At 35.5% G+C, this 18,693-nt stretch overlaps 1 protein-coding gene across 2 annotated transcripts in view; it reads right to left on the reverse strand.

Moving 5' to 3' along the window:
- Nucleotides 1–18,693, reverse strand: part of C3H11orf65 (chromosome 3 C11orf65 homolog) — a 72,364-nt gene that overhangs the window by 27,612 nt on the left and 26,059 nt on the right. For both annotated transcript variants that reach the window (XM_051986936.1, XM_051986935.1), the window contains exon 2: nt 16,896–17,005. In XM_051986936.1, the coding sequence (XP_051842896.1) occupies nt 16,896–16,997 (102 nt within the window). In that variant the 5' untranslated portion in view covers nt 16,998–17,005. The remainder of the gene's footprint in view (nt 1–16,895; nt 17,006–18,693) is intronic.

An 18,693-nucleotide genomic window follows, 5' to 3' on the forward strand; every position in this document is an offset into this window, starting at 1 on the left:
TACTATTCCTGAATAGTCATTGGCTTGGGAGTAAATATAAAACACCAGATATGTTCAATGTAAACTTGTCATCAACCTATAAAATTTTGTTTAGAAATAAATAATAAAACATTTTTTAGAAATTTAATTTATGAGTCAGTGTGTCAAAGCAGGTATAATTATCTGACAAGGTTTAAAGATTTAGCATAGCAAGGGAAACACATTAAGTGTGTAGCTTTTCTGGACTGCCCATTCTATTGGGCATATTAAAAAATGTGACCTTCCTTTACTCTTCCTGCCTGTTCTTGCCTCAGAAGTGCTGCTGCCTTGAGATTGTGGTATTCTAAACCACAATTTTCAACAATGACTCCTTTAACCTCAGGGTGAAATGATCATGAAGTCATGTGGTTCATATCCAATGTTGCAATATGCATATATATACACATATAGATATACACTCATATGCACATACACTTGTATATAAACACAATATATATATGTATATTTAGAATAACTGGAGAATATATAAAATATTTCAGACTCCAAGGTACATTAAATATGTAAATACAATTAGAATACCAAAGACATTTAAAAAACCTAAGATCATTAGATACCTTTTAGGCAGCTAAGTGGCACAGTGCAGAGAACACCAAACACGGAAATAGGAAGATCAGATTTCTGCTCTGGTATGTGATCTTTACCAGCTGTGTGACCTTAGGTAAGTCACTTAACCAATAATCTCTGCCTCAGTTTCTTCATCTGGATTATAAAATGCATTTCCTAGAGTTGTAAGGATCAAATGAGATAAATTTATTTTTATATAAGGTGATAATCATCATAATAATCTCAATTATATCTTCTTATATAGAGATTAAAATTCAGAAATGAAAATATTAGCCAGAAAAGCCAAGGCATTTCCACCTAATCAAATTCCTACTGATAGGGGTAACCAGACTTTCCAAAAGACTTAGGAAATTGGTAAAGTGCTTCAATTCCCCTCTGAATCCACCTGCAGATGGCAGGCATTTATTCTAGAGTTTCTCAGCATTTTAGGTCTATTTGTAATTCCTAATTTAATTTTTATGTTTGAAATCATCATATATATGTGTGTATATATATATATATATATATGTATAAATTTTTATAAGTCATGAATAAAAATAAAACCATAAAATTCTTTCATGCTTTTAGCATGGGACTCCGCCAAACCCAGAGGAAATCCCAACTATTGTAAAGAGATTAAGGTGCTAGCCTTTGTCTTACTTTAAATTAATGTGTATTTCCAGTTATTCATCTGTATCTTCCATTATGCTTTCCTAGCAAACAATTAACATTCACACATTTATCCCAAAGAAGTTATAATAAAAATTTTTCTTACATCAAGGATAAGATGATTTCAAACATAAAAATTAAATTAGGAATTACAAATAGACCTAAAATGCTGAAAAACTCTAGAATAAATGCCTGCCATCTGCAGGTGGATTCAGAGGGGAATTGAAGCACCTTACCAATTTCCTAAGTCTTTTGGAAAGTCTGGTTACCCCTATCAGTAGGAATTTGATTAGGAAGTGCCTTGGCTTTTCTGGCTAATATTTTCATTTCTGAATTTTAATCTCTATATAAGAAGATATAATTGAGATTATTTAATATGATGATTATCACCTTATATAAAAATAAATGTTATCTCATTTGATCCTTACAACTCTAGAAAATGCATTTTATAATCCAGATGAAGAAACTGAGGCAGAGATTATTGGTTAAGTGACTTACCTAAGGTCACACAGCTGGTAAAGATCACATACCAGAGCAGAAATCTGATCTTCCTATTTCCGTGTTTGGTGTTCTCTGCACTGTGCCACTTAGCTGCCTAAAAGGTATCTAATGATTTTAGGTTTTTTAAATGTCTTTGGTATTCTAATTGTATTTACATATTTAATGTACCTTGGAGTCTGAAATATTTTATATATTCTCCAGTTATTCTAAATGAAATTCTTTTTCTATCTCTCTTGCTGACTTTTGTTGGCAATATGCAGAAAAGCTGATGATTTTGTGCCTTATATTTTGCTATTAAAATGAAATTATTGTTTTGACTAATTTTTAGCTGACTCTGTAGAGTTCTCTCTAAGTAAATCATGTCATCAAAAAGTTATACTTGGTTCTCCCAATTTCTTTTTTTTTTGTCTTATAGTTATAATTAGCATGTCTAGAACTTTATCAAATAAAAGTGGTGACAATGGCATCCTTTCTTTACCCTTCATATAATTATGAAAGTCCCTATCATTTTCTAATTAATAATAATGCTAATTTTAGGATTTAGATATATATTATCTGCATTATTAAATAAGAGTCAATTTATTCCAATTTTTTAAAGTATTTCTAACAAAAAATGGGTATTGTATTCTGTCAAAAGCTTGGGGGGGGTTGCATATGATATAATCATGTGGTATTTTTAAAAATATGGTCTATTGTGCTTATTGTTTTCCTACTATTGAACCAAACTTACATTCTGCTATAAATCAATCTTGATAATAGTGTATAATCTTTTAAATATAGTGTATTATTTTCATTAATGTTTTATTCAATATTTTAGTGTTTCATATTCATTAGGAATATTAATATAATTTCCTTTCTTTTTAACATTTAAAAATATTTATTGCTGGGGCAACTAGGTGGCACAGTGGATAGAGGTCCAGTCCTGAAGTCAGGAGAACCTGAGTTCAAATCTGACCTCAGACACTTAACACTTTTTAGCAAGTCACTTAACTCCAATTGTCTCAGCTATATATATATATATATATATATATATATATATATATAGAGAGAGAGAGAGAGAGAGAGAGAGAGAGAGAGAGAGAACATTCTTTTTTTTTTAATTTTGAGCACCAAATCCTTTTCTTCCTTCCTAGTGTTCTCCTACCCACTGAGAAAGAAAGCAATATACTATCAATTATTCATGTGAAATCATTAGCCACATTGCCCCCCAAAAGCAATAAAAATAAAGAAAAAGAAAATTTATGCTTCAGTTTGCATTCAGGAGTTTATAATCTTTCTCTTTGGAGGTGAATCACATTTTTTCATCAAGAGTGCTTTGGAATTGTTGTGGATCAATGTATTGATATAGCTAAATCTTTCACTAGACTCTTAAGTACATTAGAATGCACTTCCCCTTGGTTCTTAGAGGAAGAAGAAATTATGCCAGATAATTGGAAGCTGATAGGATAACAACTATGTTAATACCACAATAATAAAGATCATCATTCAATTTCCAAGGAAACATTCTATATATATATACAACACAATACAATGGGCCTTAAAGAATCTTGAAAGTTATAGAGAAAAGAAAAGTTCTAGGAATAGCCAGATGAGGAAGTGTGAGGAAAACGAGGAAGACAAAGAACAGTTTAATGACCATATTGCCAGAGGGCATGGAGACTTAAATGAGGTTCAAGGGTGTGGTGATTTTCCCTCTCACCAGGCAGCTTCAACCCTACCTACAGAGCAGGTCATTGACATATCCCCATCAACTCCACCTTCCAGGATGGAGGGAGGAGGAAGAGTGGGAGGGGTAGTGATGCCACCAGCACCTCTCCCCCAGCAATCATTCCCTCCTATGAGTAGATTGAAAAAGGCAGTACTTAAAGCCACAGAGGAAGGGAAGGATATAGCTGAATTGACACTACAAATATATCCTATGATTCAACATTTAATTCTTCAGGTCAAGAAAGTAGAAGATACACTCCTTTTGATATAGAAATCCTCAAAGACCTGAAAAAGGCTTACACTCTTTATGGAGCTACATCAGATTATGTTAAGATGTTATTACAGAATTTGGCTTTTGAAATCTTGACCCCTAATGATTAGAAATCTATAGCAAGAGTATGCCTAGAACCTAGACAAAACTACTTGTGGCTTTCTGAATGTAGTGAGCTCTGTAGGATACAAGCCCAACAAACTAGTCAAAGTAGAGTTAATACTTCAATCACCTGTGACCAACTAACAAATGTAGGTCCTTATGCAGACATCTCAGTACAGATTAATTACTCCATAGCAGCATATGAGCAAATTGCTGCTGCTGCTATCAAAGTGTGGGCTTCTCTCCACAATAAAAACAATAAGGGTGAGGCCTTCACAAAAATTTCACAAGGACCAAATGAACCCTTTGCTGATTTTGTGGGACATTTGCAGACAGCTATCACAAGAACTAATGGAGAAAATGCAGTAACAGACATTTTGATAAGGCAACTTGCTAAGGAAAATGCTAATGAGGTTTGCAGAAGAATTATACTAGGACTGTGCAAGGATGCTCCTTTAGATGCGATCATAAGATGCTGCATCACAGTGGACACAAATGCCTTTTATAGCCAGGCTATGATGCAGATTTCCCAAGATCCCAACATGGGAAGACAGGGTCCCTTTTGGCAAGGGACTTCCAGAGAGACTCGTCAATGCTTTCAGTGGGGTAAAGTAGGGCATCTGAAAACTCAATGTTGGCATAGAGACAGAATGAGAAAACAGGGTGGGAGAATAAGACCCAATATCCCATGTCCAAAATGCAACAGAGGCTTCCATTGGGCCTCAGAATGTAGACTGATTTAGGGAAACGCGATGAGGAGCCCAGCCCCAGGGCCCAAGACAAAAAATACTTGGGGCATGATGGCAACCGATGCTACATCCAGAGAGTGTCTAGAAGTTCAGTACTCAGACTTGACCAATCAGCTAGGAAGCCATATGATGGGAGAAAGGGATTACAATTGGGGAGAATAGAGTTATATGCAGCTGGGACAACTGAGATACCCCCTGGAGAGGTGAAATCTGTTCCTCTCCAGCCTATGGATCCCTTGCCTCCAGGCACAATAGGCTTGATCTTTTCACCTCCTGAGAGTACGTGCAAAACAGTGCCCATCCATACACTCATGTGGGAAACTGGGGAATGTGTAGATAATATCCCAGTCACTAATACAGGTAGACAATGTGTGACATCACCCAGGAGAAATAGTAGCATCAGGTTTACTGATACAGATTCCTAAATAAGCAATCTGGTGATAGTCGCCCAGATTCTGACACCAAGCAACAAAATCCAGGAATATACTGGACAGCAGCTCTGACAACTGACTGACCTATGCTCACGATCTATATAAATGGCCTACCATTAGAAGGATTGGTAGACACAGGTGCAGATCGTACAGTCATTAGAGGTGCCAGTTGGCCCAGTCACTGGCCAAAGATTAAGGCAGACACCTACGTGTCTGGCCTAAGGGGATCAATAGCAGCTGAAGTTAGTGCTACCCCTTTGAGATGGACTTTTGAAGGCAAAACAGGAGTTTTTACTCCTTTTATAGTTGAAAAAATCCCCATCAATCTGTGGGGAAGAGACATTTTACAACAATTAGGGTTAAAAATGAGTACTTCGGTTTTTTAGGCAGGGCTGCTGTTGAAGGCCTGCCAACACTTTCACCTGTTCCTATCCAATGGAAAACTGATACACCAGTGTGGATAGAATAGTGGCCCTTAGGTAGCGATAAAATTTAGGTCTTATTAGATATAGTACAGGAGCATCTTGAACAAGGGCACTTATAACCTTCTCTAAGTCCTTGGAATTCCCCAGTTTTTGTTGTAAGAAAGAAATCTGGAAAATGGAGGATGTTGACTGATTTAAGAAAGATGAATGAACAGATGGAAACTATGGGAACTTTTCAGCCTGGACTTCCATCTGCTACTCAATTGCCTAGAGAATGACCTCTTTGGGTCATAGATATTAAGGATTGTTTCTATTTTATCCCTCTGGATAAGGAGGACATGAAAAGATTTGCCTTTTCAGTACCCAGTGTTAACTCAGCGTTAGCTGAGCCTTATAAAAGATATGAATGGACAGTTTTGCCACAGGGAATGAAAAACAGCCCCATTATATGTCAAATGTATGTTGCTGCTGCTCTTGGTCCAATAAGAAAAGCATTTCCAAAAGTTATGCTATTACATTATATGGATGATATATTGGGATGTGCACCTGAGGAACAAATGTTAGAAGCATGTCTACAAAAGACAATAGAAACACTAAGGAATTACAAATTGTACATAGCTGAAGAAAAAATTCAAAGACATGCTCCTTTTCAATATTTAGGATACAAAGTATAAGGTGCTCACAGTACAAAAACTGTCCTTAAAAACAGAGAAGCTAAACACCTTAAATGATTTTCAGAAATTGATAGGAGATATCCAATGGGTGTGACCAGTGTTAGTTTTGACTACCTATCAGTTGCAACCGTTATGATATTTTAAGGGGAGACAGTGCTTTAAATTCACCACGCCAGCTTACAAAAGAAGCTCAAGAGGCTTTGAGAAAAGTTGAACTGACTTTATCCAATGTGATTGAAAGAGTCACTCAAAAATCCTTGGAAATATCAGTTTTGGGCACACAAGAGGCACCCACAGCAGTCCTTCATCAAGGAGACAGTGTGATAGAGTGGGTGAACCTCCTGGCACAACCAGAACAAAGCCTTACTCCTTACCCAGTGCTTGTGGCTAGAATTTTATTAAAGGCCATTAAGCGAGCAGTACAATTATCTGGGATAAGACCTGACAAGATATACACCTTTTATACCAATACACAAATTAATGTGTGCTATGAGACCATCTCAGAATGGCAAATTTTATTAGCCATGGCTCCAAATTTTACACATGGGTCTCCATTAAAGATAACCAGACTATTTACATAATTGGCGATGGATTCTTGAAGAAAAAGTTTCTAACATTCCTCTTAAAGGACCAACTATCTTTACAGATGCATCCAACCATAATATTTGTGCTGTATAACTCTCATGACTTAACTATAAAGAGAGTAGTCAGAACTCCTTTTCAGTCCACTCAGCAGAATGAATTGTATACGATCATTCTAGCTCTTATTTATTATCCAGGAGACATAAATATAATATCTGATTTGGCCTATTCAGTAGGTGTGTTACAAAGAATTGCCATAACCTAAGTAAAATTTGCAGCCTCTAATACATATCAGCTTTTTAAGAAACTTCAAGAGCAAGTGAGGAAGCATCCAGGTAAGATTTATATTTTGCACTCTCATAATGCACTCTCATAGTGGACTTCCAGGTCCCAGTTTTGATGGTAATTCAAAGGCAGATAGATTGCCTTCTAATTATGTTGGTCAATACTCCTTTATTCCAAGAAGCCCAGGAATCTCATTCTAAATATCATCAGGCTGCTCGAGCTCTATGTTTACAATATGAAATAACAAGAGAGGAAGCTAGGAGCATAGTAAAAGCCTGTACGGCTTGCCTTCTTTTCCATATTCCTACATTGCCTCCAGGGAAGAATCCTCGTGGTTTAAGACCCAATGAAATCTGGCAAATGGATGTGACCCATTATAAATCTTTTGGCCGTCTGTCTTTTATCCACATTGTGGTAGACACCTTTTCAGTATTCACTTTTGCAATATCAGCAGCAAAAGAGATAGCCCAAGTGGTCACTGAATTCCTCACACAAGCATTTGCCATTATGGGTGTGCCACAAGCAATAAAAACAGACAATGGTCCTGCATATACTTCCAAACATTTTGCACACTTTTGTGCACAGTATAAGATTTTATACCACTGGCATACCTTTTAATCCTCAAGGACAGGCAATACTAGAGAGGAGAAAGAGACCTCCAAAAACAAAAAAAAGGGGGAACCACAGGTAACCCTAGAGAACTTCTAAATCTAACCCTTTATACTATTAACTTCTTGATTTTTGACAAAAATGCATTGGCTCTGGCAGACAGGTTTTATAAGCCACCAGAAGGGCAGTGTCCGATACAAGCAACTCCACTATCTTTAGATAAATCGTCAGATTATGTAGAGAGCCCCAGAAAGTGGTGAATGGAAGGGACCAGATAGGTTAACTGCTTGGGGGAAAGGGTTTGCTTGTATCTCTACAGATGGAGAAGGAATCAGATGGGTGTCAACAAGCCATAAAAATTTGGAGATATTACTTCATTGTTTATAACATCTTTCAGCAAAATGTACTTTCCTTGAATTTATATATTTTAGATTCATTTTTACTTTTGCTTTGTCTGAGATCATGATTGTTATTCTTGCCTGTTTTATTTCAGGTGAAGTATATTAGATTCTGCGTTAGCCCTTTTTAACTGTGTGCCTTTCTGTTTCAAGTGTGTTCTTTATGAGCAACATATTGTTGGATTCTAATTCCTAATATACACATATACATACAATATATGTGTGTATAATATGTAGCACACACACACATGTATATGTATATTCTTTCCTCTTTAAGCATTGTCTGTCACCTCCTTCCATTCTCCCCTTCCCCTCCCCAACCCACTGTGAAAACTCTTTAGTGTGCCTTTTTTATATGAGAAAGTTTTCCCCATTCTACCTCTTGCCTCTTCTTGCAGTGAATCCCTTATCACCTCTTCATTTTGGAGGGAGATATTCCAATATAATTGATTAAAACCCATATTCTTTGTTTATGGAGGCTCCTATCATAAGAATGACAACATTCTTATGAATTATATGTATCATCTTCCTAAATAGGAATGTAAACAGTTAACTTTATTGATTCCATTATTACTCTGTCATATTTATCTTTTTATGCTTCTTTTGAGTCTTATACTGAATGTCAAATTTTCTATTCAGTTCTGATCTTTGTATCAGGAATGCTAGAAAGTCCTTTATTTCATTAAATATCTATTTTCCCTCTAAAGTATTATACTCAGTTTTTCTGGATAGGTAATTCTTGTTTGTAATTCTAGCTCCTTTGCCTGCCTTCAAATCTTATCATTTAATGTGGAAGCTGTTAAACCTTGTGTGGTTCCAAGATATATGAATTGTTTCTTTTTGGCTGCTCTTAATATTTTCTCCTTGACCTGGAAACTCTGATATTTGGCTATAATATGCTGGGAGTTTTCATTTTGGGGATGTCTTTTAAGAGATGATTAGTAAATTCTTTCAACTACTATTTTACCCTCTGTACCTAAGGGCAATTTTCCTATATAATTTCTTGAAATATGAAAACTAAGCTCTTTCTTAAATTAACTCTTTTCAATCTATTTTCTACATCAATTTTTTCTAATGTTTTACCTTTTCTGCTTTTTCTTTTTATTCTTTTGATTTGGTTTTATTTTTTCTTAATGTCTCAAGAAGTCATTAGCTTCCACTTGCCCAGTTCTAATCTCTTCAGTGAACTTGTTTGTATCTCTTTACCAATTCTGTTTTTTAGAGTTCTTTTCTTCAGTAAATTTTTGTGCTTTTTTTAAACTATCAGGCTGATTCTGCTTTTTAAGATGTTATTTTTGTCAATTTTTTGGTATCGGCTGTTATTTCTCTTTTCATAATTTTCTTGTATCATTCTCATTTCTTTTCTAAATTTTTTCTCTACCACTTTTATCTCTTTAATATTTCCAGCAATTCTTGTTGGGCTTGTGTCCAATTAGAATTTTTCATTTGAAGCTTTGTTTGTAGTTGTTTTCACATTGCTGTCTTCTGCTAAGTTTATGTCTTGATTTTGTTTGTGACTTGTTTTAGTATTGTTTGCTTATTTTTCTTGACTTTGCAGTTTATTTTAATGTTGGGTTCTGCTTACAGGGGTGTGAGATGGAGCACTATTCCAAGTTTCAAACTCTTTTCATGTTGCTATTTTCAACACTAGTTCTAGGGGTTTGCACATTTTTGGTGTTTTGAAGGTGGTATGATTCTGAGAGAGGTATGGTCAACTGCTTTCCTGATCTGCACTCTGGTCTTTATCTAGGAAGGGCCCCTGTTCACCTGCAGCCAAAAGTACTAATGTTCTTCCTGGTCCTAGAATTATGATAAAATCCCTTGCTGTCTTGTAGCTGCAAGTGCTAGTGTTCCCATCACTTGGAACTGGGACCAAGTCCTGCTCTCCTTTGTGAATGATCACAAGTACCTTTCCTTCCTGGAACTGTGACACAAAACATTTCTATACTCTAGTTCTTCAAACTGCTGCTGCTAATGCTGGTGCTGCTAATGTGTGTTCTAGGTCAGTTCCTAACCTAGTATTCCAGATATGTCCTGCCAATCTCCTACCTCCTCTTAAGCTAGAAAAATGTCTCACCTCTAACTTTTTATTAACTCTATAATTCCAAAATTTGATTCAAGGTATTACATATATTTTACAAGGGGTTGGAGGGAAATATTGAGAGTTCAGCTGGATTCTAATCCATCATCTTGATTCCACTTCTAATTTTCTTTCACTGCTTTATATCTTCCTAGTTTAGATTTCAGGACCATATATGTATCCTAGAAGGAATTTTGCAAGATTCCTTCTTTTCCTGTTTTTTTGCAAACAGTTTATATAATATTGGAATTTTCTTTAAATATTTAATAAAGTCCCTTTGTAAATCCAACTGTTCTTGTTCTATTTGGGAGGAGAGTATAGTTGAGGTTTTTTTTTAAATAAAATTTGTTCAATTTCTTTTTCTAAGATTTTGATTTTTTAGATTCTCTATTTCTTGTTCTACTAATCTATAGATTTTATATTTTTTGTAAATGTTAATTCTTTTTACTAGTTAGCAGTTTGGCTATTTTATCTTTTTTTATCACATTGGCTAACATTTTGCCTATTTTATCAATTTTATTTTAAAATTAGCTTCTAGTTTTATGAATTAATAAAATGATTTTTTGTTTTAAATTGTATATATTTTTAATCTTTATAATTTCTTCTTTTCTGTTTGAATTTTTTTTTCTAATTTTTAACTGTTGGCTTTTATTGTCTACCACCTGTCATCCCTTCATAAATGTGACATTTTTGATAGAATTACAGAAGAGCTAGCTATTGGCTGAAGAAAGACAAATTGTAATCCAGATAACCTTTAAAAAAAAAGTAAACAAATACCCTCTAGATGCAACCAAAGATATCAGGCCAGGAAGTAGCTTCAAGAAATGTGACCTTTTTTCAGCAGAGAAGAGAGAGGACTATATATTCAAACTCTGTTTATATTTAATTCTTATTACATAAGGGATTCTCACAAATAATGAATAACAAGCTGTGTATTCAAGCAAAACATCAAACATAAATTGGAGTCCCACAGGTTACAATATATCAGAAAAATAACAAAAATGAATGAATTTTGTTGGAAGTTAGAGATCTTAGCGCAAATCAAGAAAGAGGACCAGATCTAAATCAAGAAGAAATTCTCTCTCTAGGAAGGCCCTGGAAATCAAGGATGTATTGAGGAGCTTTCTTTATGTATCCATAATTTCCAAAATCTTCCTGTCTTCACTGAAGCCTCTGGCAAAATACATGCCTCTCCCCTAAAGCTCTCAAACCACCCCTATCCCAGTACAAAGCAATGTCTGCATATTTCTTTCACAAATTATGAGTCATGTCTCATCTATATATACAGGATGAAGTATAGGATTCTTCTTTCCTCCCTGTGCCCCCAAGTTTGGTTGGGAACTGGGATTATATAACTTCTGAATTTTTAGAGCTTTACTGAAGGGAAATTTGGGTTCCTTCTGATATGTTGCTGTTGTAGCTAAAAGTCCCCAAAAGTTAGGATTATTAACTAGTCCCCTTTCAACTTTTTTTTAAACCACCAAACAGTGAAATTGCTGTTAATATAACTATTTAATAATATTTGATACACCAATCTTAAGCATCAGAAGTGAAACTTGGTTCTTCAATGGATTATAATCTCAATAATGCCTTTAACTGGTTATAGAAATTAAGTATATATACAAAATGCAAAATTATCATCCTTATTCCAATGACTCCTGAATCTCTATTTCTAGCTAGTCTCCTGAATTGTAGTAATGTATGATGAATTACCTATTAGACATTTTGAATTAGATGTCTCATAAATATCTAAAAATTTGACATGTCTAAATATAATTCCATCTTCCTTCCAACCTTCCACTCTTCCAGAATTCCCTACTCTTGAACACACCAATCTCTCCAAGTACGCAAGTACTCAATCTCATTGTCATTCTCTGAAGTCTCCACTCAACTGCCAAATTTTACCATTTCTTTTTCTCCAACACCTCTTGTACATGGCTCCTCACATAGCTACCTTTCTAATTCATACCATTTCAATTTCTCATCCGGATGACTGCAACAGTCTCCAAATTGGTCTCCTGGCCTCAAATCTCTCACCATTCCAATTTAGCCTCCACATATTTGTCAAAGTGATTTTCCTAAAAATTCAATCTTGTTACAAACTCTTAAAAAGTTTAGGGACTCATGCTCATCTATAGGATCAAATATAAGCTCTTTTGATTAACATTTAAAGCTCTTACAACCTGGTCCTCTCCTACATTTTCAGTCTTCTAATATATTGTTCCCCTCTGTGTATTCTGTATAGCCCTACTTTGGTTTCTCAAACATGGCACTCCAACTTCAATCTGGTTGTCTCCCATGTCTGAGATGTACCCTTTATCTCTACCTCTTAGAATCTGCTATTTCCTGAAAGTCTCAATTCAAAGTATTACCTTCTACATGAAGACTTTCCTTATTCTCTTAGCTGCTAGTGCATTTGCTCCCCAAACTACTTGAGTAGTAGTGTTCATTTTGATTATATTACATATATATGTATAAGTTGTCAAAGTAATCTTCTTGAGGACAGGGGTTATTTCACTTTTATCTTAGCACAGGCTCTGATATAAGTACAGGTGCTTAAAGAATTCTTGCTGATTATTAGTTCTAAATTATTCTTATAATAATAGATAATAATATTATTCATATATTGTAATATTCTTCTCTGAAATATAACCTTCTCTGACAACAGGCTTCTTGGGGGGCTTCTGGAGGCAGCCTTAGTTTCAGTTCAATATAATCACCCCAAAAGCAGCCAGGAATTAAAATCCAAATCCTTTATTGTCTTCTTCAAAGTCTTGTGTCCTTCTTGGGGTTCAGTTAGCTTTTTTAGAGGCCTATATCTTTCTCCTTGGTTCTGAGGGCTCCTGTCACTAGACCTTTGCCTCTGCCAGCTTCTGCCTCTAGCTTCCTCCAAATGAGCTTCTAAGTAGGCTTCTGTGTCTGGCCCCAAGAGCTTCTTGCTTATATACTGTACGCTGAGTATACATCAATCATTAAAGCACTAGGAAATCATTATTTGTTGTAGGATTAAACCAATGCTAAACTAGATTTAGCCACTGTTTCCTCAATTCCACTTACTTAATACCTTGTAAGAATGCTGACATCTCCCGCTTTCTTTTGTTTTTAGAACATAGGTGGTCATGACCTCCCTGACTTCTCAAGGAGGTGAGAAATCCCAAAAAGAAGGTGATCATACCTTCCCTGACTACTCAAAAAAGAAGTGAAAACACCATAAAAATGAGGTGGTCATACCCTTCCTGACTTCTCAGGAAGGGAGATGAAAACACCAAAGGAAATGGGAAATCACATCAGATTAGTGGATTTCTGAAGGGGCTCACTCTTAAAACAGGTATACATAAATCCATCAATATGGGAGGTATTACACATAATTACATAAATTGGATAAACACATAACAACACAGGCTAGTAGTGATGTAACAAATAACATGAATCAACATGAAGAATTATACATGTCCATAAGTCCTAGAAATAGTCCAAGACCAATCTATTGTCCATTAGTTCATGTGCCAGGAATCCAATAATTCCTGCAAGTTTTGAAGTCCTGCAATAGTCTCATCTTGTGTTAGGAAATCCAATGATTCCTGCTGGTTTTCAAGTCCTACAACAGTCTTATCTTGTGTTAGGGAATCCAATGATTCCTGCAGATTTTGTTCTTAAGTCTTCTCCGTTGTTTTGAGGTTTTTCTCTTTTTTTCTGTCTCTCTCTAGGTGCTCGTTGCGACCCATCTGTTTCCTTCTTCATCTGTAATGCTACAAACAAACCCTTTCTCCCAAGCAGTTAACCTATCTAGTCCCTTCTATTTACCACTTTTGGGATTTCTCTTTATCACCTGGCAATTATATTGAAGCTGCTAGCACTGGACACTGCCCTGTTTGTTTAAAAAGCCTGTAATCTCCACAATTATAATCCTTTTCTGCTATTTGATTGCTTTTCTGCTGATTGATCATGTAATCTCTTTCTGCAATTTGATTGCTTTTCTGCTGATTGATCATGTAATCCTTTCTGCCATGTGATTGCTTTTCGGTTGATAGTTCACATCAGAGTCCTGAACTTCTAAAGACTCTCTGGGTGTAAACTCAGCTACCATCATGCCCCACCTGTTTTTTGATTGCTATCTTGGAGCTGGGCCCTGACTCTCATTTCCTTAGGTCAATCTACATTCTGAAGCCCAGTGGAAGCCCTTGTGGCATTTTGGACATAGGGTTTTAGGACTTCTCTCACCCTGGCTTCTCACTCTATCTCTATGCCTACACTGAGCTCTCAGATGTCCAATTTTTCCACAATGAAAACATCAATGACTCTCTCTAGAAGTCCCTTGCCAAGAGGGAGCCTGTCTTCCCATGTTCATCATAATCTAGGTATAATAAACATTTGTGCCCACTGTGGCAGTGTCTTATGATCTCCTCTAAAGGAGCATCTTTGTGTGGTTCCCATATAATTCTTTTGCAAACCTCATTGATAATTTCCTTAGCCAGATATCTGATCATTATTTCTGTAGTTGCATTTTCTCCAATGGTTCTTGTGACAGCTGTTTGCAAACGTCCCACAAAATCCACAAAGGGTTCATTGGGACCTTGCTCTATTTTTGTGAAGGCTTCCCCCCAATCTTTCCCTGGGAGGGAAGCTGTTATGGGGTAATTAATCTGTGTTGAATTCTCTGCATATTGACCTTCATCTGCTAGTTGGTCATAGGTGATTTGTGCATTAACTCTAGTTTGCCTATTGCGTTGGGCTTGAATCCTACATAATTCATGATATTCCAAAAGCCACAAGTTTTGTCCTAGTTTTAAACATGTCCTTGCTATGGATTTCCAATTACAAAGGGTTAAGATTTCATAAGCCAAAATCTCTAGTAACATCTTAATATAAGATTATGTCGTCCCATAAAGAGTGCAACCTTTTTTCAAATCCTTGTTTTTTTCTAGCTCAAAAGGAATATATCTTTTCCTTTGTTGACCTGAAGAGTCAAGTCTTCCATCACAGGCTATGCATTTATTAAATCAGATACATCTTGTTCTTCATTTTTTGCCTTAACCAGTGCTTTTTGTAATCTTGTCATAGGCTGCTTCATAGGTGGTGCTGTTTGTATTACTGCCTCTACCCCTCCTCCTTCTCCCTCCACCCATGAAGGGTTAATTGAGGGAAGTAGGTCAGGGGATGGGGAATGCTCCTGCTGTAAAGTGCCATTCTCGGAATTGTACTTAACTCCATTCTTATCTGATGCTTCATCCTTTTCATCTAGTTTATTTGGCCCCTCCCCCTCCTGCTCTTTCATCTTTTTCCTTTTTCTATAACTTATATAATTTCCTAAAGCCAGTTGTATTAAATTATATGCATTAAGTGTGTCTTTGGAAATTGAGTCAGGTTCATTTTCATTGTAGGATTGACATAGTTACTCTCTACTAATTTCCATTCTTCTAGATTCAATTCTTTTTCCATAGAGAACCAAGGAAATGTGTACTGTACAGTTTCTAAAAGTTCAGTGATCTGTTCCAAAATTATAATCAAACATTGGCTTTTCATAAGTCTGACAATGCTCTCTACACATTTTCCTTGAATTGGAAAAGAAGGCTGTTTTCTAAACATCTGTCCCATTTTAGTGGAAATTCCACTTTAGTTCTTTAACAAAGTTTCCTTGTTGTATTCACCCTAATTTCTGGGACACAGATGAAGGTTCTTGGTCCCATGTTCTGGCTTCAAAATATAATATTCTTTTCTAACATATAATTTTCTTTGGGAGCAGGCTTCTTGGGGGGCTTCTGGAGGCAGCCTTAGTTTCAGTTCAATATAATCACCCCAAATGCAGCCAAGAGTTAAAGTCCAAATCCTTTATTGTCTCTTTCAAAGTCTTGTCGCCTTCCTGGGGCTCAGTTAGCTTTCTTAGAGGTCTATCTCTCTCCTTGGTTCTCCTGCCGCTAGTCCTTTGCCTCTGCCACCTTCTGCCTCTAGCTTTCTCTGAATGAGCTTCTAATGGGCTTCTGTGTCTGGCCCTGAGAGCTTCTTGCTTATATGCTGTACACTGAGCATACGTTAATCATTATATCACTAGGGAACCATTATTTGTTGTAGGACTAAATCAATGCTAAACTAGATTTAACCACTGTCTCCTCAATTCCATTTACTTAGCACCTTGTAAGAATCCTAACAATATATTACCTACATCAAAAAAAAAAAATTAATGCATGCCAAGATATTTGTAGTGCTATTTTTTTGCTATAATAAAAAGCTGAAAACAAAGTGGAGATACATCAGTTTTCTTCCTAATTAGTAATTATGTCTGAATTTATTCTCTTTTATTCTTTAGCTTTATCAGAATAACTATTTATCTACTGTCCTAAACACCAACATTTGAGGTGTCCCAGCCTACAATTACTTTACTCTTGGCATAAACATGTGGGGCAATGGTTGGAAATCATTCTGCTTTTGTGGAAAACAAAGGGACTTTTTTTATCCTGAGAACAGAGAAGTCTTAATTCACAGAATCAATTGAACACTAAGATGACCAGCAGAAAAAGGAAATACATTCTTAGCTGTAAACCTTCAATCACCATGGTGAGCCACATGAGTCCATTCTTCATGATTTCATCACTAGCTGTATTTATATATAGTAAGGTACTATGTTCAATAGTGACATATAGTACATTAATGCTTGTAGTTCACACAAACTGATTTTCCAAGTAAGAAATTCAGACTGTGAAAGTAAAATGCTTATTAGTGATACTATTATTATTATTTTTCTAAATTCAATTTTATTTATTGTTGCTATTTTGAATATCTAAGATGATGTTTTTTTTTTAATGATTTTCAAAAACATGAATAGCACAACTTACAAGATAATTTTTCCAGACCTTCTGAATGAGCTTGGCCGCTTTATCATAATCTTCAAAAGTTAATTCTGAATTGTCTTCTGAGCTTGAACTCATGTTTGACATTTGAGATACTTAAAGCAAAAAAAAAAAAAATATGTAAAAGTATAAATTAGAAGCACTACATGTTAACAATAAACTTTTACAGGTACATTAAGCACATTATATACAGTTTTATGTAAACTATATGTTAAAATCAGAATTTAGTATTTAGACTAAAGACTGAATTTTAAATTTTAAACATTTTTAAAAATTAAAAATCTGATTAATTTCAACAATATGATCACAAGAGGTCCTCCACTGAAATCCTATTCTAATGCCTCATTTTAGTACAGAGGTGATCCTGGATTTTTTGAAGGCTATTAAAGTAATAATAGCTTAGAATTATATAGAACTTTAAGATTTTCAAAGCACCTTCTCATTTGACTCAATAATCCTATGAAGCAGCTACAATTACTTATCAGCTAAATTTTATAGATTAAGAAAGCTTGAGAGAGGTAAAATGTCTTGTCCTGGGTCACACAGCTAATTAAGAACCTGAGTTGGGATTTTAATTCAGATCTTTTCAACTCCAAGCCTGGTATTCTCTATAATATACCATGCTTTCTTTCAAGATATCTCAATAGAGATAAAATTCTGGCTCTAGAGCAGTTTAGACACAGTATATAGGCATAACAATGGAGTATGAGTTTCTTTTTCTTTTTCTTTTATAATAATTTTTTATTGACAGAACCCATGCCAGGGTAATTTTTTTACAACATTATCCCTTGCACTCGCTTCTGTTCCGATTTTTCCCCTCCCTCACTCCACTTCCTCCCGTACATGGCAAGCAGTCCTATATATGTTAAATATGTTGCATTATATCCTAGATACAATATATGTTTGCAGAACCAAACAGTTCTCTTGTTGCACAGAGAAAATTGGATTCAGAAGGTAAAAATAACCCAGGAAGAAAAACAAAAATGCAAATAGTTTACATTCATTTCCCAGTGTTCTTTCTTTGGGTGTAGCTGCTTCTGTCCATCATTTATCAATTGAAAATGAGTTAGGTCTCGTTGTCAAAGAAATCCACTTCCATCAGAATACATCCTCATACAGTATCATTGTTGAAGCGTATAATGATCTCCTGGTTCTGCTCATTTCACTTAGCATCAGTTCATGTAAATCTCTCCAAGCCTCTCTGTATTCATCCTGCTGGTCATTTCTTACAGAACAATAATATTCCATAACATTCATATACCACAATTGACCCAGCCATTCTCCAATTGATGGGCATCCGTTCAATTTCCAGTTTCTAGCCACTACAAACAGGGCTGCCACAAACATTTTGGCACATAGGTCCCTTTTCCTTCTTTAGTATTTCTTTGGGATATAAGCCCAGAAGTAACACTGCTGGATCAAAGGGTATGCACAGTTTGATAACTTTTTGGGCATAATTCCAGATTGCTCTCCAGAATGGTTGGATTTGTTCACAACGTCACCAACAATGCATCAGTCCCAGTTTTCCCTCATCCCCTCCAACATTCATCATTATTTTTTCCTGTCATCTTAGCCAATCTGACAGGTGTGTAGTGGTATCTCAGAGTTGTCTTAATTTGCATTTCTCTGATCAGTAGGTCAATTTGGAACACTCTTTCCTATGAGTGGTAATAGTTTCAATTTCATCATCTGAAAATTGTTCATATCCTTTGACCATTTATCAATTGGAGAATGCCTTGATTTCTTATATATTTGAGTCAATTCTCTATATATTTTGGAAATG

Source organism: Antechinus flavipes, chromosome 3 (assembly GCF_016432865.1).
Source record: "Antechinus flavipes isolate AdamAnt ecotype Samford, QLD, Australia chromosome 3, AdamAnt_v2, whole genome shotgun sequence".
NCBI lineage: Eukaryota > Metazoa > Chordata > Mammalia > Dasyuromorphia > Dasyuridae > Antechinus > Antechinus flavipes.